The sequence below is a fragment of the Anopheles marshallii genome, chromosome X (assembly GCF_943734725.1).
Source record: "Anopheles marshallii chromosome X, idAnoMarsDA_429_01, whole genome shotgun sequence".
NCBI classification, from domain to species: domain Eukaryota; kingdom Metazoa; phylum Arthropoda; class Insecta; order Diptera; family Culicidae; genus Anopheles; species Anopheles marshallii.
Window position 1 is genome coordinate 7,960,857 of NC_071325.1, and position 16,754 is coordinate 7,977,610.

The 16,754-nt window shown below is 42.7% G+C and overlaps 1 protein-coding gene across 1 annotated transcript; it reads right to left on the reverse strand.

The window, feature by feature from the left end:
* Nucleotides 1-111: 111 nt before the first annotated feature.
* LOC128718748 (stromal interaction molecule homolog) lies at nucleotides 112-14,360 on the reverse strand. Its single transcript, XM_053812370.1, has 9 exons — nucleotides 13,871-14,360; nucleotides 10,349-10,533; nucleotides 9,928-10,276; nucleotides 9,678-9,850; nucleotides 9,039-9,606; nucleotides 8,735-8,782; nucleotides 2,959-3,367; nucleotides 2,349-2,525; nucleotides 112-586 (listed from the first exon to the last, which is right to left on the reverse strand). Exons 1-9 carry the CDS (start codon nucleotides 14,358-14,360, stop codon nucleotides 112-114), a joined length of 2,874 nt encoding a protein of 957 aa, XP_053668345.1.
* Between the last annotated feature and the right edge of the window lie 2,394 nt (nucleotides 14,361-16,754).

Here is a 16,754-nt window from a genome sequence, read left to right on the forward strand (position 1 = left end):
TCCGGTTGTTGGTGGTTTTCCCCGTTCGTTATCGTACCCGTGTCGCTGTGTTTGACGCTGCTGCCGTCGCTGCTGCTGCTGCTGCTGCTGCTGCAGAGGCCTCTACTATCGTTATTGCTGTTTCTTCGACTTGGCAAAGCGCTTCCCGAAAGAAAACAGCTTCCTGGGGCGCTTCTTAACGTCCTCGTCAAAGATGGACGAGTCCGTCGAGCCGGTATCGTCGGGCTGTTGCAGGGCGCTGGCACCAACGGGAGCGACTGCGTCTCCGACGGCCATCGTCGCAGACTTTTGGCCGCCGCCTCCGTTTCGCCGAGCAGGCTGGAATACATCCTTCCCGTGCTGTTGATGCTGCTGCGGCTGCTGCTGTGACACCTTACCGTCGACGAACCGCTGCTGGAGCTGTTGCTGGTGCTGCAGATACTGCTGATGCTGCGGTAGTTGCTGGTGGTAGCCGACGGGCCCGGCGGCACCGACCGGAGCGAACGACGCGGGCGTCGAGACTGTTGAAGCTGACGGTGGAACAGGTACCGTTGGGGATTCCAGGGTGACCAGGTCCGTGCTATCAGCTCGGGCCATTTGAAAGAGGCTAAAAAAAATTAAGCGAACGAACCGAGATTAGGAATTGATAGCCTTCACTTCTGGATACAATTTTCGACTACTTCATTTGGTTTGTTTTCAGAAAATGTTACGTTTGCACACTGAAGTGCACTTCAATTGTTTATAAATGTATAACAAATTTTCATATCCTATCAAACATTGATTAACATTTCGTTTTAAATTTCGACCTGTAGATTAAATTAATTCTGAACAACACATAAACAACTCAAAATCGAACAAAAGAAACGGTTAAGTATAACAAAAGTAATGAGCTAACACGAATAGAAACAATAAACACACCGTTCTCAGTCGAAACGAGTTTTAAAAGGTATTCGAAAAGTTTGTTTTTTTTTTAACATAAACTTATGTTGTTTTACACCCTTTATAAAAATGGAAGAAACAAATACTTTATACAGCAGGGAACAATGATAAAAATGTGCCGCTTGACAGTGAAATAACAAAAGTAAATCAAAGCAAAAATAAAATGCATAACAACAATAACACAGTAGTAACGGGAAGGCATTCATTTTGTCACACAGCATCGAAATGGAAAGGATATGACAAAAGAGAAAACACATCTAATACAAGCAGTTATTTTTTTTTGCAGTGGAGCTAACAGAGGAGCGTAACGTAACGAAATACAAGAAGAAGAAAACAATATGCGTAAGATAAGGACACTCACGGCACGCATCTTTTCGTATGTTGATAATTTGCACCGTTCCGGGCAGGAGTTTGTGTGTGCACATCTTGAGGTGGTGGTTTTGGGTTTTTTTCTGTTTATCTTTGTCTGCCTGCATTTTATTTGTAAACTAACTAATCTGCAAAGTCGCGCCTCGAATGTGCGCGCGACATGCTAATCGGGGGGGGGGGGGGGTTTATTGTTCGATTTCGAGAGCAAAAACATTTTCTCTTTGAAATTATCCATCGAGTTGGGGAGTTGATTATATCCCCTTGTATTAAACCCCTACAGCACACCGAGCAGGGACTCGTTTATATCACTTTTGCTACTATTAGTACTGCTACTCTTATCGTGAAGCTTTTGCTGTCTGAAAGAGATGTCAAACGTAATACACAAAATCGGGTACACAAAATAATAAAAAAAGAACGGGTGTGAGAAAATGGAATAGTGCGAACAAAATGAATGAGCCTTGCTTTGGGGGAGAGGTCACTGTAGGATTAATAATGTTGTGCTGTTTTCTGGAAGCTTTGCCGTTGGTTCCCAAAAGCGTACTTTGATGATGGTGAGTTCCACCTCTAACACCGACAATGGCTTAAGAAAGGAACGAATTCATCTGTAGGTTATTTAGCATACTTAATTGTTTTCTACTTTAAAACATTATCAGGAAATTAGCGAATCGTGTATTACTTAGCAGGCCACACGCTTCTTTAGTCGTACTACAACTTTAAGGCCTGTCATTGCCTGTCATTGCAGGCTTTCTCTGACATGATTTCCCCTTAGCTGGATAACCTGCGTTGGCCACTTCATGCAATATAACTATTTTGAATTTGTGTCCAAATTAGTTTCTTTTCATCATCATCATCCGTACGTCTGGTTTTGTTTGTGCAAGCGTCATTTTGAATTTGTCTTCACACTGTTGCAGGAATAAGTGTGTCGGGGACGGTTTGTGTCGTTTTTTTTCTTTTGGGTACAAGGGGAGCTCTAGTGCAAATGCAACGAATTGCACGGTAAATCTAAAACGATGTTGCAAAAATACGCTTAAGTGTGATGGCAGCCCGAGAAGATAACTTACCTCTGCGAGGATAGTGTTTTGCGAGGCGGTGGCATCGGTGCCTTACCGACCGTACTCGGTACCACCTGGGGCAGTTTGGCCGGAGCCTTCTTACCCCGTGGCAGTACAGTGGACCGGTCAATCGTTGCCGGCGATGACGACGACACCAGACATTCGTCACCGAGCAAACTTTGCGCACTGTGCCCCAAAACGCAAGTGTACACACACAAACACAACAGAGATAGAGAGAGAGAGCGATGCGTTGTGCGGTAAGAATAAAATCGTCGTGCAATATAAAACAGGTTGCAGTTTAGTTGTGGACACGGCAGCAAACACACACGATACATATCGTCCGAGTCGCGTTGATAAAGTTGTCGCATCGAAACGTGATAAAGAGAGAAAATCGTGTTTGCAGAGTGGTGTTGATGTGACAGGTGATAACACAGAATTCAGGTTCAGAGGTAGCGCGATAATACGTACACATGAAAGTAAAAGAAACAGAAAGAAAAAAATACGTACATCAACGTAAGGAAATGATAGTTGTCGATAGACAAAAAAAGAAGATGGAGTACAAACGCTTGGACTGGGGAATTTGGAATGGGGAGTTGGACGATTCGGGATCTGATCTTACCTGTCACCGACGGATTGTTCGCGGGAGATGGATTGGAAGGCCGCACTGTTTGACGCCCCATACAGCGAAGACGAGGACGGCAGTGCCGGATAGATGCCGACCGGTAGCGCTGGGACGGAGTAGTTCGAAAGGCTCGGATAACTGCCGCTACTGCTGGTGGCCGTGTTGGTAATGCTGCTGGTGTTCCCTGGACCGTAACCGGTCGGTGTACCGGTCGCCGACGTGCAGTACGATGCGGCCGTACTCGGTGCGATGATGCCGGTGTTGAGGGTGTTGAGGGCGCTCATCTGCAAGTTGGAAGTGGACGGGCAACCGCCAAGGAAGAACGTCACCGTGTCGCGTTCACGGTCACCTTCATCGCTGGCGGAGGAATCGTCCCGACCACCGCGACAATTGCTCTCCAGATATCCTGCCAGGATGGTTGTTACAGATGACATGGGTACATATGACCAAGGAGATCCAAATGAACAATGGACAAAATGGAAACGAGGGTGGGGTCAAACAGGTGGAAAGTGGTAAGAGAAAAAGAGAGAACAAAATTCAAATGAAATTAAACACAAATGAAACGAAATACAGAATTATGTGGGGGGGGGGGTAGATAAAAAGATAAGGTAGCAAATAGTACAGGTGAACAGGAATAATGCTACACATTCGAACTTTAACCATACGATGCACCGACTTATCGCACACAATGAAACCAATCTACGGATTTGGCAATATTGCAACGGTTAATGTTAATAATGCAGTTGTGTACTTTGTTGTTGTTGCCATACTTTTGTTCGAATCTGTTGAGCACCTTTCACTTTTCTATTTGATATTTTATATTTAAATTGTTGTCCTTTTAACAGTTTCATGTTGTTAACTAACTAAAGACTGAAAGTTTGTTTCTCTTTTTTTTATCGCTAGCAAAGCTAACCTTCAATCAGATATTATCATGAGAATGGCAACTAATCATTTCAGATATTATTTTTTTAGCAACATGAAACTTGTTCAGAAATTATTTATAACAAAATTTCAATCTAGTAAATGTATAGCATTTGCTATAACTTAATTCAAAATAATAATTCATAGTAAAAATAAAATCAAAGTTTAATATAATAATTTGATTCTTTTTGCACAATAAAAACAACAAAAAAGCAAAAAGGTAGAAATTACAGAACAAAATAGGTTTTGTATCGAAAGTAAGCATTATTTGTAAAATAAAAGTATTTTAACTAAAACGTAAATAAAGGTAGCCTGTAGGAGGGAATAGGGAGGGACTAAGGTTTGTGTCTTGTCATGTGAATGTAAAGAAAATGAAAAAAGCTCCGAAAATTTCGAGTGTATGGAAGTACATGATCTCAAGAATGATGTGCTTGGCTGTTGTGTGCCATAAGTAGACGCAGTGCCTTTGCCTGCTGTGAGTATTAAAATATGCTTTAGCGACAGATTTATTTACATTGGAGCGAAAATGGAAACAAATTTCGTTTTGAACAAGAAATAATAGCATTAAAGTTATTGTCAATAATTAGAATCAATTGTTGTCTGAATCATCAACACGATAATATCGAATATGCTACAACTTGCAACAAATTCCGTTCAGTGCAAACAGATTTCATTCCTCTGTTTGTGTACCGCTAATAAAGCTAGTTATTTATAGCGGTGATTATAATCTCGTAATTAAATTACACCTCGCGTGTAACTCATTTGCATTACAAACCGGGTCATCTATTTATCATTAAATTAACAATACCTATGCTAAATTGTGAAACTGTCATAAAACGTGCCTTCAAGGAAACGACGATGACTTCGAACACGACTCAGTAAAGGTAGCGCAATTTGGATATTTGTGTGCATATTGATGTTCTTTTATCTTCTAAAGCGAACAATTTAGACTTCAACGTGTGTCCAAGTCGGTAACGTCACGTCATATAGTCACGGGACTTGACTCACCGAGGGCCCTCTAATAAACATGGCTGTGTGGAGAGTAACTCACTACTGGACTTGTTTTCGGGGTTTCCTTGTAATATTAGTTCCTTTAAATATATTGTTATGTGCCAACACCTCGGTCCCCTGGTCCTGGGGTGGTCACAGTCCGGACACCCAGCAGAATAGGGCAGTAGGGCGAGGGATTGGAAACATGCGCGAAAATAGGACCGAAAGTGTTATAGAATGCGCGTTGTTATGTGGCCAATGAATCGTTTACACTTTTCTGATAAGTTGCTTGTTACGTTTAGTTTATGTATGGTCACGTTCTCCCAGAGTTATCTTACACTGTACATAGAATAACAATTAACATAAGTTCTAATGAAGCATAGTAACCGTACTGCTTTTCGTTCTTAAGTTATATCCCAACACTTCCACAGGCTTTATTAGTAATAAGCAAAGCCACTCAAACACACAAACACACACAAACCGACTCACACTCACACCCATCCAAACAGATGCAACAGCTTTTGGGGATAGAATTAGGTAACAATAAAAATATGCGTAGGCAAACAAAGCAAAAAAAGCAAAAGACGGCAAAAAGGGCAGGCGTTCGGTACAAAACATTACCCTAAATTTCCGACAAAGCACATGTGGTTAGTATCTCATAGGTTTAATAACACCTTCGAAAAGCTCCCTACACATACGCAACACAAACACACACGCATATACAAACCCACGCACATCACACCCTGTAGCGAAAGGGGTGAACAGATTCATTTGCATGTGCATGTGCGTTTGTACGTATGTGGCAGAAAGGAGGAGGGATGGTAGAGGAGGGTGGGGTTGTGTGCAAAGAGAAAGAAGCAAACCGGAAGAGACAGATTAAGTTAATTCTTACTGCAATTTCGTACTCTTACCTCCTGAGGCTCATTGCGGAACAGGTAACGTCATTGGCTTTTATAGAGCATACCTCCCCAAAATACTGTTGTAACGCTGTATACGGTGTGGATACGGATACGAACAGACACGTGTTTCCAAAACAGTACGCATCCGCGGCTCCATCATGCGCGCGCCATTTTGACTAACAGTTAGCAAGCTTTCAGGAACATTTATGCGCGTGTTTGTGTGTATAGATGTGTGTGTGTGTTTGTGTGTTTTAGTTAAAAAAGTAAAATATTGCGATTTGTGGTACGTATTAGAACGTATTATTAGTATTAAATACATTATAAACATATTTGATAACTGTCATCTACTAGCTCCATGGAAGAGGACAGAAGTTAACAGAGCCTGTTGCGACAGTACGCGAAAGCTAACGCACATAACATACTCTGCTTGATACGGTTTACACACATTCAACATGTAGGAGATTGCGTGTTTGATTTCAAATAATTATTTGTCTGGTACCCCTGTATGTATGCAGTACTCTTTTCATTTGATAATTATTTAGCAGATAAGATGAGCAGTTCTAATCTCCTTTCCGAATCTTTTTCCACACAAATAGAGAAGTCAAACCAAGAACCATATACACACATAACACCGACTCCCACACACGCACACACATACATACACGCACGCACACGAACAATTGAGAAAATTTAATAAAGTATAAACAGAAGTACTAACAAAAAAAAAACATAAGGGCGCTAAAGGTATGGGTAAACGAATAATCAACAAACATTCCGTGTTGGTTTGCCTGTTTGTTTTATTATTTATAACTTTTCGCTTACGGTGTCTATATGCGAATTTGACCGACAAACTCAGTACGGGCAGATGGTTACTAACGATAGCGATAGGGAAGGTACAGAACAGAACATAAACATAAACTAAACGTGTAACGGCATAAGCGACTCATCATTAAAAAGGGGGCAAGCGCGTATAACGATCATTTTCCTCATGTTTTTCGACCGCTTTTCTGGGTTTTTGCGCTTTTCATGTTTTTTTCTTCTTCTTCTCTTTTTCAATCTTGCATAACAGCACGCTTCTTAAGTAGTTCTATTTAGTGTTACATCGTTACGTAAACGAAATTTAATTCGTTTTTAATATTTCGATAATTTGTTGTTTTTTGAGAAATGGAAATGAAAAATGGACACAGAGAGGGAGAAGTTGTACGGCAACTCGGAAAAGGCATAGGTAGAGAAATGATGAGGAAAGGTATTTCGAACACGAAACTCAAGTTAGCATTTTTGGTTTCGCAAAAGCACACGAAACACATTACACATCACAATAACAATACAATTGAAAGCCATATTTCGTAAAAAAAAAACTATAGCGTGTCGCTTTATGTTCGAAATACTAGCCAGTATGAAATATTTAAAATAGTTATTGGAGGGATACAAATAAAATAAATAAACTGTAATACAAACGTACAAAAGCATCCTTTCTTTCTTAAAACAATCTTTCCAAATCGTTACACAAAACTATACAGCTTGATAGCAGTTGGGAAAGTAGATAAAAAATACACAAAACAAATGGAAGAGTATTAAAAGTTTTCCTACTAATACAGGAAAAAAGACCATTTGTACAGTAATCGAAAAAAAATAATTAATGCGCTGTATTTGCGGAATAAAAATTTGCAACCAAGCAGCAACAAAAAGGGGAAAAAACGAGATTGAGAATATTAAGTAGCCCAAAGCATGGACGGCAAACGATTGTGTTGAAACAAGTACCATGAAACACGAACGTGTTACAGCACATAAATATCACAAAATAAGCGGAGCAAAGTTTAAAGTAAAAACAAATGACTATTATTCATAAAATCGGAAAAAGCAACTTGGCATAAGGAAAAACAGACGAAATTAAAAACAAGCAGCATTAAGTCAACAATGGTAATGGGCCACAAAAGTTAGAAAACTTCTCCTACCATCTCACATGTATAAAGTGGTCGAAGATTGGTCAAGAAGAAGGATGCAGGAACAGGTGTGAGGAGCATAAATTAATGACTGATGATAATAATGATTCTTTGCGCTTCTTTGCTTCCTACATCGAATCCGTTTCGTTCGCTGCGTATTAGCGCTACGGTTATCTTAGCCCGCCTTTGGAACATCACAGAGCGACTGTTGCAAAACGTCAGTATCCGTCCAGCTCTTAACGTAAAAATACAAAACCCAAAACAAAACGAAACAAAAAAAAAACACAGTTTAAGCATTTTAACTCCAAATTTTAAACATACAACTTAAGTCATACGCGTACAAGCGGCTAAATATCGCTGATATAAATACTCAAGACAAGCTATTCCTATTAGAATGGTGTTTCTGCCTTTGCTTCTTCTTGCACTGCTCGATCTTCAGATAAAACAGGAATATATTATGGCATACTAACAGGTATATTGTAACGTATGTAATCGTTTTCTGTTATGTTGCCCTTTAGTGGGGGAAAAAAGACGGAACGCAAAATGGAAGATGGGAAACGTTGGTGGGAAAGGAAAAGGCATATTTTGTTGTGGCACAGTACCATTAATGCAACATTAAAAGGACATAATAAAAACAAAAGAAAAAACACGGGAGCAATTTGGAAAGGGGTTTCAATTAGAAAATAAAAACACAAAAACCATAACATACGAAACAAAGAAACTGCGAAGAAACCACCACTATAAAATGCGGTACAATTAACACTTAATAAAGAAGAAAATAATAACACGACAAAACAAAGTAGTAACACGTCCGGAAACCGTCGTCGAAACACATCCGGGATGCAGCACACACACAGAGCCGGAAATGCACCACATGGGCGTCGTTGTGCTGGCGTTGGAAACATGGTATTTCTTTGTTTGTTTTGTTTTTCTTTTTTTTTTTGTTTTGGAAGGGGAGCCGGGCCGGGTGTTGTTATTCCGACGAAAACATAGAAAAATTGTCAAAGCTGATCGGCTTACCTTGCACGGAATCATCGTCCAGATCGTCCTGGCTACTCGACAGTCGTGCTGCGCCAGTTGGGACAGGAGTTGACGCGTGATGATTGGTGTTAAGAAGAGAGAGAGAGAGACGGATGGGGATGCCCCCACCAAAAAAAAAAGGGGATAAGAAAGGAAATATAAGTATGTTACAGACAGGATCCCAGTTAAAAGCGCTTTTACAAAGTTAAAACGAGTCCGAATGGAAATGAAAAAAACAACAACAAAAACAGCAATACTGGAAAATGCAGTGGGCACCAAAAGTGCGCAAATAAGGTGTGCTTACATCGATAGGTTTTGCCAGCGACACCGTTACGGTTGTAGAGCAGGTTCTCCAGGTGCGCAATACCGCTGTTGTTAACGATGCTAAACCCGATCATCGTTTCGATCTGCTTCCACCGGTGCATCCGCTCCTGCAGATCGTTCGTCACGTCGTTGAGTGCGTTGCGCGCCTCCACGATGCTTCGGTCGACATCGTCAATGCTTTTGCCGTGCGTCGACACGAACGCACCGACCAGGCTGGACCGTTTCTTCCGCAGCTTTTCGCACGCTTCTCGCGCCTGTTCGAGCTGCTTCTCCGCCATGATGCGTTTCCGGATGTGGTGCTTGTTTTCCAGCTCGTACGTCAGCTGCAGCCAGCTCTGGAGACCCTGCGGCGGCGTCCAGCAGTGGTCATGTATTTCCACCTCGGCCCGGTTCAGCTCCGACCGCAGCACCTCGATCTCTTGCTTCAGCTGCTGCAGCTCCAGATCGGAGCTGGAGGAGGACAGGGTCGGCGCTTCCCGGAGCCTCCGTTCGAGGTCCATCTTTTCCTTGCCCACGTTTTCCTGCTCGATCCGGGCTTGTTCCAGTTCCTAAAAAGGTTAAATTTTTATAAAAGGAAGGCTCCTATTTGATGGTTTATTGTTACAGCCCCAAAGCCTACCTTCTGCATCTCTTTCAGTGCTACTTCCGCCTTCAGCAAACCCTCGACGTCCTTCGCCATGCGGCGAATGTGTATTTTGGCGCTCTTGTTCTGATGATAGGCATACCAGCTGCCTATGATTGCGGTCAGCAGCAGCGTCACGAGCAGTAAGTCTTTCCACCGCGTGCCAGTTTCTGTTGCGCATCAACGACAAAGAGAAACCAAAACGTTCAATTCACGTAATTTACCAGTCAACCAATCGGCAACGTACCCCGTGGCGGACCAAACAGTACGGCATCCATTGCCTTCAGTGCTATCTTTTGCTTGTGGATCGGATCCTTGATGCCGAGCACATTGCTCACGTAGTGCATGTTGTTGACGGCCAACCGGGGTAATACCTTCCCGGTGACTTTGTGCAGACGGAACAAATGTACGTACTGTGGCAGCTGGACGCTTTGCGCCAGCCATTCGGTCGTTTGATCCACCGTCCAGTTGTGCACCTCCGACCGTAACCAAGCCTCCCAAAGCTCCTTCACCGAGATGTGCATGTCGTCGTTGAAGTGGAATGCCTTGTGTCGCTTCTCGTACCCCGAGTCGTACTTCAGTTCTTCTCGTAAAAACTACAAAAACAAGAAACGGATACAATTAGCATCACAGGGCTCCTACTTACTCCTACTTAAGGGAATACTTACGTCGTCAGATTCAGATAGATCGATGTCTCCGTTATCATCATCATCGAGCTGCCGATGCAGTGATCGGATTGCCTCCATGCCCAGTTGGTCGTGATGCGCCAGACAGTCAATGTCGTCGATGGTGCAGGCCTCCCCACCGGCCAACGCCCCACTACCGTACGTGCCTGAAATGAGAAATAAAAAATCTTAGGACTTAAGTCAGTCATTTTGTTTCCACTTTTTGGTTCATTTGTTGATACGCTTCGTCGACAGAACAGGCCACAGGGGGGAGTAGGGTGTTTGCGCAAACTGGAACACAACACGAACAAACAGTGTGTACGATCCGACGGGGCATACCAGTACCCGCTTTTCGGTTGGGTGATGGTTGTGGACGACGAAAAAAAAAAGGTACGGTAGCATCAAATTTGTTTATTTGATTTTTCAAAATGATAAGCTTCAAACAATGTAGCACACATACACGTAAGAGCGGCAAACTGGTGTGACTGGTCAAGAAATTATGGCTGTTAATAATACACAAACACACACACAAATTAAAGAAAAACAAACACACAATCGCAGGAGGGAATCTTATCAGTTTAATTGAGAATGTTTGTGCCCGGGATCAAATATCGTAAGTTATACGACATTCACCGCCGACAACAAGATTTACGATGCGAGTAAGCTGTAAAGGTTAATCTGTAGCTTATGGAACTGCATTCGTTAATCAAATATATTGTACAGCTTAAAAATATATCAAATATACATAAATTGTCATAAGGATGTCGTGAAAGGTCGTCAGTCACTAACATCTACGCTATAAAGTTATCAAACCTTCGTCACAGCGACTAATGAAACGAACAAAAACAAGGTAAAGACTTATTACGAACCAGCCATATTCAATTATTTTCAATTGTTTTTAATTTAACCTTATCGACCGGCGACCATGACCATACACGCTTGTTTGCCAACGGACAAGGTGATGAACAATTTTCCTTCCGTCAGTTCATCGAACCAGGTTGGATTGCGAAAGAAAGGTTTTCCGTGCTGGTATAAGCAAAATTCAAATGCATACAGAATTTGAACGTGTTATAGTTCTATGACTTAAATAAGAATTTAAATATTTTGTTTATATTAACAAAAAACACCCAGCAAAGTATTTTATGTGGGGCGGTCCGGTGGTGTATTGGTAGCGACGACGGTCTTCACACGACAGGACCGATCGAAAATCCCATCCGGGTCAATCATCCGTACGAAGGACTGACTATCCGACTACGAGTAAATAAAGTCAAAAAAAGGGCAGAAAAGACAGGCCGAGAGCATTTGAGGTTGTTGTGCCAATGAACAAGAAAGTATTTTGTGATTTAAATTTAAAAAAGGTGCTTGTATAACAATATATACGAAAAATTAAATTGTGATCGTCGCCGATTGTACTTCATCTTACAAATTTGCACATATGTGAAAGACCGAAACCTGGAAACGCTAGACACATTTGCATCGAGCGTGAAGATGAAACGATCCGCAACCGAAACGATCTCCATCCCCTTGGCTGCACACATTGTACCCATTGGTCATTTGATATGTCCGGACGAGATCAGCGGCCATCGTTTGTTTGTACGTGACTACCTTCCCTAGGCCCTAGTGCATATCCAAATCCGATAAGACATCCCGGCTACCCGCTAAATATCTCTCACATAATAGCATCTTGGTTTGCTTTTATGACGTTTACACCAGGTAAACACTGGCTAATTAAAGTCGTACCTTGTGTCGCTATCAAAACTGCCGCTCGGTTCCGCTGTTTTTTTTTATATACACCAGGGACACAAGCACGCCCGCTCACGTCAAACCGTGTTTCAGATATCGAGCAGGGAAAAGTGCGGTAGCTTCATGCGCAAACAAACAAACAAACCACCGTATATAACTAACTTGAAATACACTTTTACGACGACGCCTTCGTAAACCGGATAAAAGATGTACAAGATAAATATGCTCCTGTACGCGAGCGTGGTATTTGCAAGGCAGTTTGCATATGGATTGTGTTTCCTGGTTGGTGGGCCACCAACCATTGTTCCGGGGCCTAAATTTAATATAGGTGCACAATTTCTGCACGATTATATGCCCGAGTAAATTAGCTACCGTTTCGGCGCCACGGCTCACCGTACCCGGTAGGTCTAATGGGACGCTTAATGTCTTGAGGGACGCCTAATTGAGGAATGCGCGTACAATCAATTCCCTTAATGTGCCGGAAACATAAACTAATGATGTAAAGCAGGGTAAACGATTAGTTTTGAGAGGTTACACTCATTGACCTTTTTGTGGGCTTCAAATGCAAACACACACAAGCGCATACATGAGTTTTTGTACGGGTGGAAATAAATTAAAACAAGTATGACAGTTAACGTGAAAGTTGAGAATGAAAATATTAGAATTGCTCCTAAAATGTTGCCATTTTTATCTATAACTCTAAATCTTCATTTGAACCTCCCTTCGCTAGCATGATTATTATCAAGTGTATACAAAAACAAACAAAATACGTGAATTTGTGTGCTCTTTCTTGAACGTTCAAGAAATGTACAAGAAAACGTGCAACCGGATAGTGTGGAATACACAACGCAAAGTTTGCTTACATACAGCAGGTGCACAATTAGCGAAAGCAACACATCTCTTTAACAGAATACTTTAAACGATACTTCCTCTGTCGTACTGGTTACAATATTACTAACACAGTTACGATTGATGTATTAAGGCAAAATCGAGGTAAAGTTGAAGTAAAGTAAAAAAAAAAGAACACTACAAAGGTGACCGACACACCTTGGAAGAGCTTCACCTATCAATATCTTATTTACATAATTGTTTGTCTCCATTTATCGGACTTAGCTAAAAGGCACGTCGAACTACTCTCATGGTTGTATGGAGAATCGTGATCACGTATGTGCTACGTTAAATTTAATTGGATTTTAAGCTCCTTTCTTGGCTCTATCTCTATCTATCTAAGTTCAACACAAGTTCGATAAATGAAGTCAAACAGTAAATTAATTGACGATTGAACCACACTGACTAACATAAGTGAGTCCAAACCGAGTAAATTATAGCGAAATATGAAGATTGTACCCCTCCGCCTGTTTTCCTTTCTCGTTACACACGAAGATTCTGAATTGCATAATTCTGATGAATTTGATGACACATTGCAATAAACGCGAGCAAGCTGAAATGTGTGTAAAACGGTAAAATTATGATATTTAGGTGTCGCCATTAGGGCGCGTTTCGTACTTCTCGCCGGATGGAAAGAGGATGAAACGTTTGTCAGATGATTATAGGTGAGATGGAAGTAATAAGAAGGTAGAAGATGAAGCAATCATGCTTTTCTGCGACAGTCTGAAAATGGAACGGATAAGGCCGCACAAGCGCTGGACACTCCCGCGCCCACAATAATATTAAAAAAAAAACCCCAAAACAGGAACAAGGCAGGGAAACTGAACCATGAAACGAAACAAAGAAAAAGGAAAAACTCCAACGAACAACAAGCCAGCAATAGTGGATACATACCGAATTCGTGGTGCACTGCCTGGGACATCGCTTGGCTCAGCACGGTGTAGGAGTTGCGCGTTTCGAGCGGTCGGGACGATTGCTGGGCGGACGGCTGGGGTGAGGTGGCCAGCGACGATGGTTGCTGACGGGACAGGGCCCGTTCTGGGACCGGTGACGGTGGTGGTGAGGGTGGTGGCGCGGGCGGTGGCACCTGCTGATGGTAATGGGCCGGCGGTACATCCGGATGGTGCTGGGAAGGTTGATGGTGGTGGGATGCAACCGTTGGTTGATGGAGTTTGTTGTTGCTGTTCGGTGGTTGCTGGTAGGCTGATTGTGGCTGGTGCTGATGTTGGTGGATGGGTGCCTTCGCCGGGGTTTCAGCACCGCCTCTTTCTGCGTCAGCCAACCCCCCTAGTGGTAGGAGCAGTAGCGAACAGCAGCAGGCGAAGGCGTTAAAGTTCCTTGTTAAGTATCGCATCTCGTGCTGGTTATTGTGGACAAAAGACATGTACGAAATCGACGTGTTAGAATTTCTAGTTGTCTAAATGAACATTTCTTAGAACAGAACAAGTGTGACTAATCGAAAGTTGAGCAATCACCGGAAGCTATTGGATAAATATTAAGCTATAGGAGAAATCGTTGTTGTCTTTGCACATTTCGACATTGCTGTATGTGACAAATCGTACATCGAACTAATTTCTGAGAGCATTTTAATATTTTATCGCTATCACGAGCATGTATGGGGTGGGTAAAACTGATTATCGTCGAAAAGTTACCAAAATTAAGTAGAGTAATGATTGGTATACTTGGAACACAGCTCGGAAACTGTTTACATGCTCTAAAGTAGACGTTGCCTACATTTTACACTAGTTCACCTGTGCCACAAACATCATATCGGACAAAAACTACTCTTGATTCGCAATATTTGACACAAAGTACGATCAGTCTTACTGCTAGCACATAGTCATCGAAACGGTCATTAGCATGCCAAGCAAACGATCCCGTGATCCTCGGCACCACCTTTCCGAGGTATTGCTCGCTTTCCCGGCTGCCGTTTTAATTGCCCATCCGTTCTACTCACATGTCGGTATGCAGCAATTATGATGTAGCATTAGAGAATCTCTCCATGAGAGACGGGAACCGATCACTGGTTGATGATGGTGGTGGCGTACGCGATGGGAACGGACAGGTGCAAGTGCAGCTCACAGTTTGCAACAATACGCATCGAACAGACAACACGTGAAGGTCGCCGATCGTGATGGAATGGGTGGTGGTGGGGGATGAGGGTTTTGTGATTGGAATCGGTCGTGCCAACCAACCCCAAAACAACCTCGCAACCTTCCAGCTGCTAGCTCAAAAGGGTGCTTGTTACTACGTTCTTATGTATGTGTGAGTGCGTGTGTATATTGTTTAAACTATCATTATATGACGACTCGTTCTTGGTACGACGACGGTGTCCCTCTCTCCTTCTGTGATGGTCTTCGCCTTTATGCGCTCGTGTGCGCTAGTTCGCTACGCATGACAGATAGAAAAAAGAGAAGAAACGAAATTAAAAGAACAAATTCTTACAATTCGACCGGAACCCAACTTTAAGGGATGATGACGATGAAATGGCTTTAAAGGAACTTTGATTGCGGAACAATTCTTTCGCCTCTATGTTCTGCAGGAAACTTTATATACTGTTTCTGGGGTTGCACCGAATCGGATCACGCACACTCACTACACAACAAAATCACGACCCAAAACACCCAAAAACCCGTGGGTGTTCTGTGTGCGGAGGGTTATATGCATACCAGGCAAAAAAAGAAGAAGACACACGCACCGAAATGGGCACCAAAAATTGTTGCGCGAATTGATTACTCACGATTTTTGCCTCCTAGTTCTTTTCTATCGTGTGATTTTTGCCTTTTCTTTCTCTTTCTATGTGTCTTGATCTCTTGCTCACACTATTCCTCTTCGCGTGTTAATGTATGTTTTTTTTTTTCAATACATATTCGCTAATGTTGTTGCTGCTGCTGCTGTCAAACCCGCTGTCAGTCGTCGCAACAAACCGCGCACACACATTCTCATATTCACCAGATCGGAATAGAAACAATAGAAGAGATTTCCCACTTTTGTGTGATGATGCACCTGCTAAGCAGCACGCATCTAGTCTGTTGGCAAAAATGGCACTGAACCGGGCAATGGAAAACCGGAGCGACACTGGTTGTTGCGGCTGATGCTGCTGCTGCGTTGTCATCGGATACAAGCGCACTTACACACAGACGCAAGGTGGTTTCGATAGTGTTTTTGCCGAGTTGCTAGCGCAGTCCAAGAGAAATTCCGACACGGGACACAAAATACCGTAAAACCCTCCCAACAAGCACAGAACACAACACCTACACTTTTGGGGCAGACGATTCCAGCTTTTCCTTGACGATCGACAGTTCCTTCCCGGAGCGCGATGATTGTGTTGCGCTACTCTGTGTGCGTCATCCGACACAGCCGTGTGCCCGATCGGCAAGCTTGGCAAAAATGTTGCCTACACACACGGAACACCTTAGCGATGGTGCCTATCCGAAGTGCGCGCACACTAAGCACACGGGTACAGGGGTTTTCATCACTATCCACCCGTGGCCCGATCGGTTTGCAATGATAGCGACACTGGGTTCGCTATATTCTCGCTTATTGCAAGACAGCCGCAGCCTTCTCACGGAATCATTGGCGACAAACGCGATAAAAATACACAATACACAGCTATACACACACACACTCACAAAATGGACAGTGTTTGGCGTTCGGAACTGCGTTAGACCATGTGTGTTCCTTTAACCACTACTGACCTCCAACTAACTCACACGTCTTATTTCGCATGCACTATTTGATTGTCCGTTTTCTACAGCTTTTACAAAAGGATTCCCTT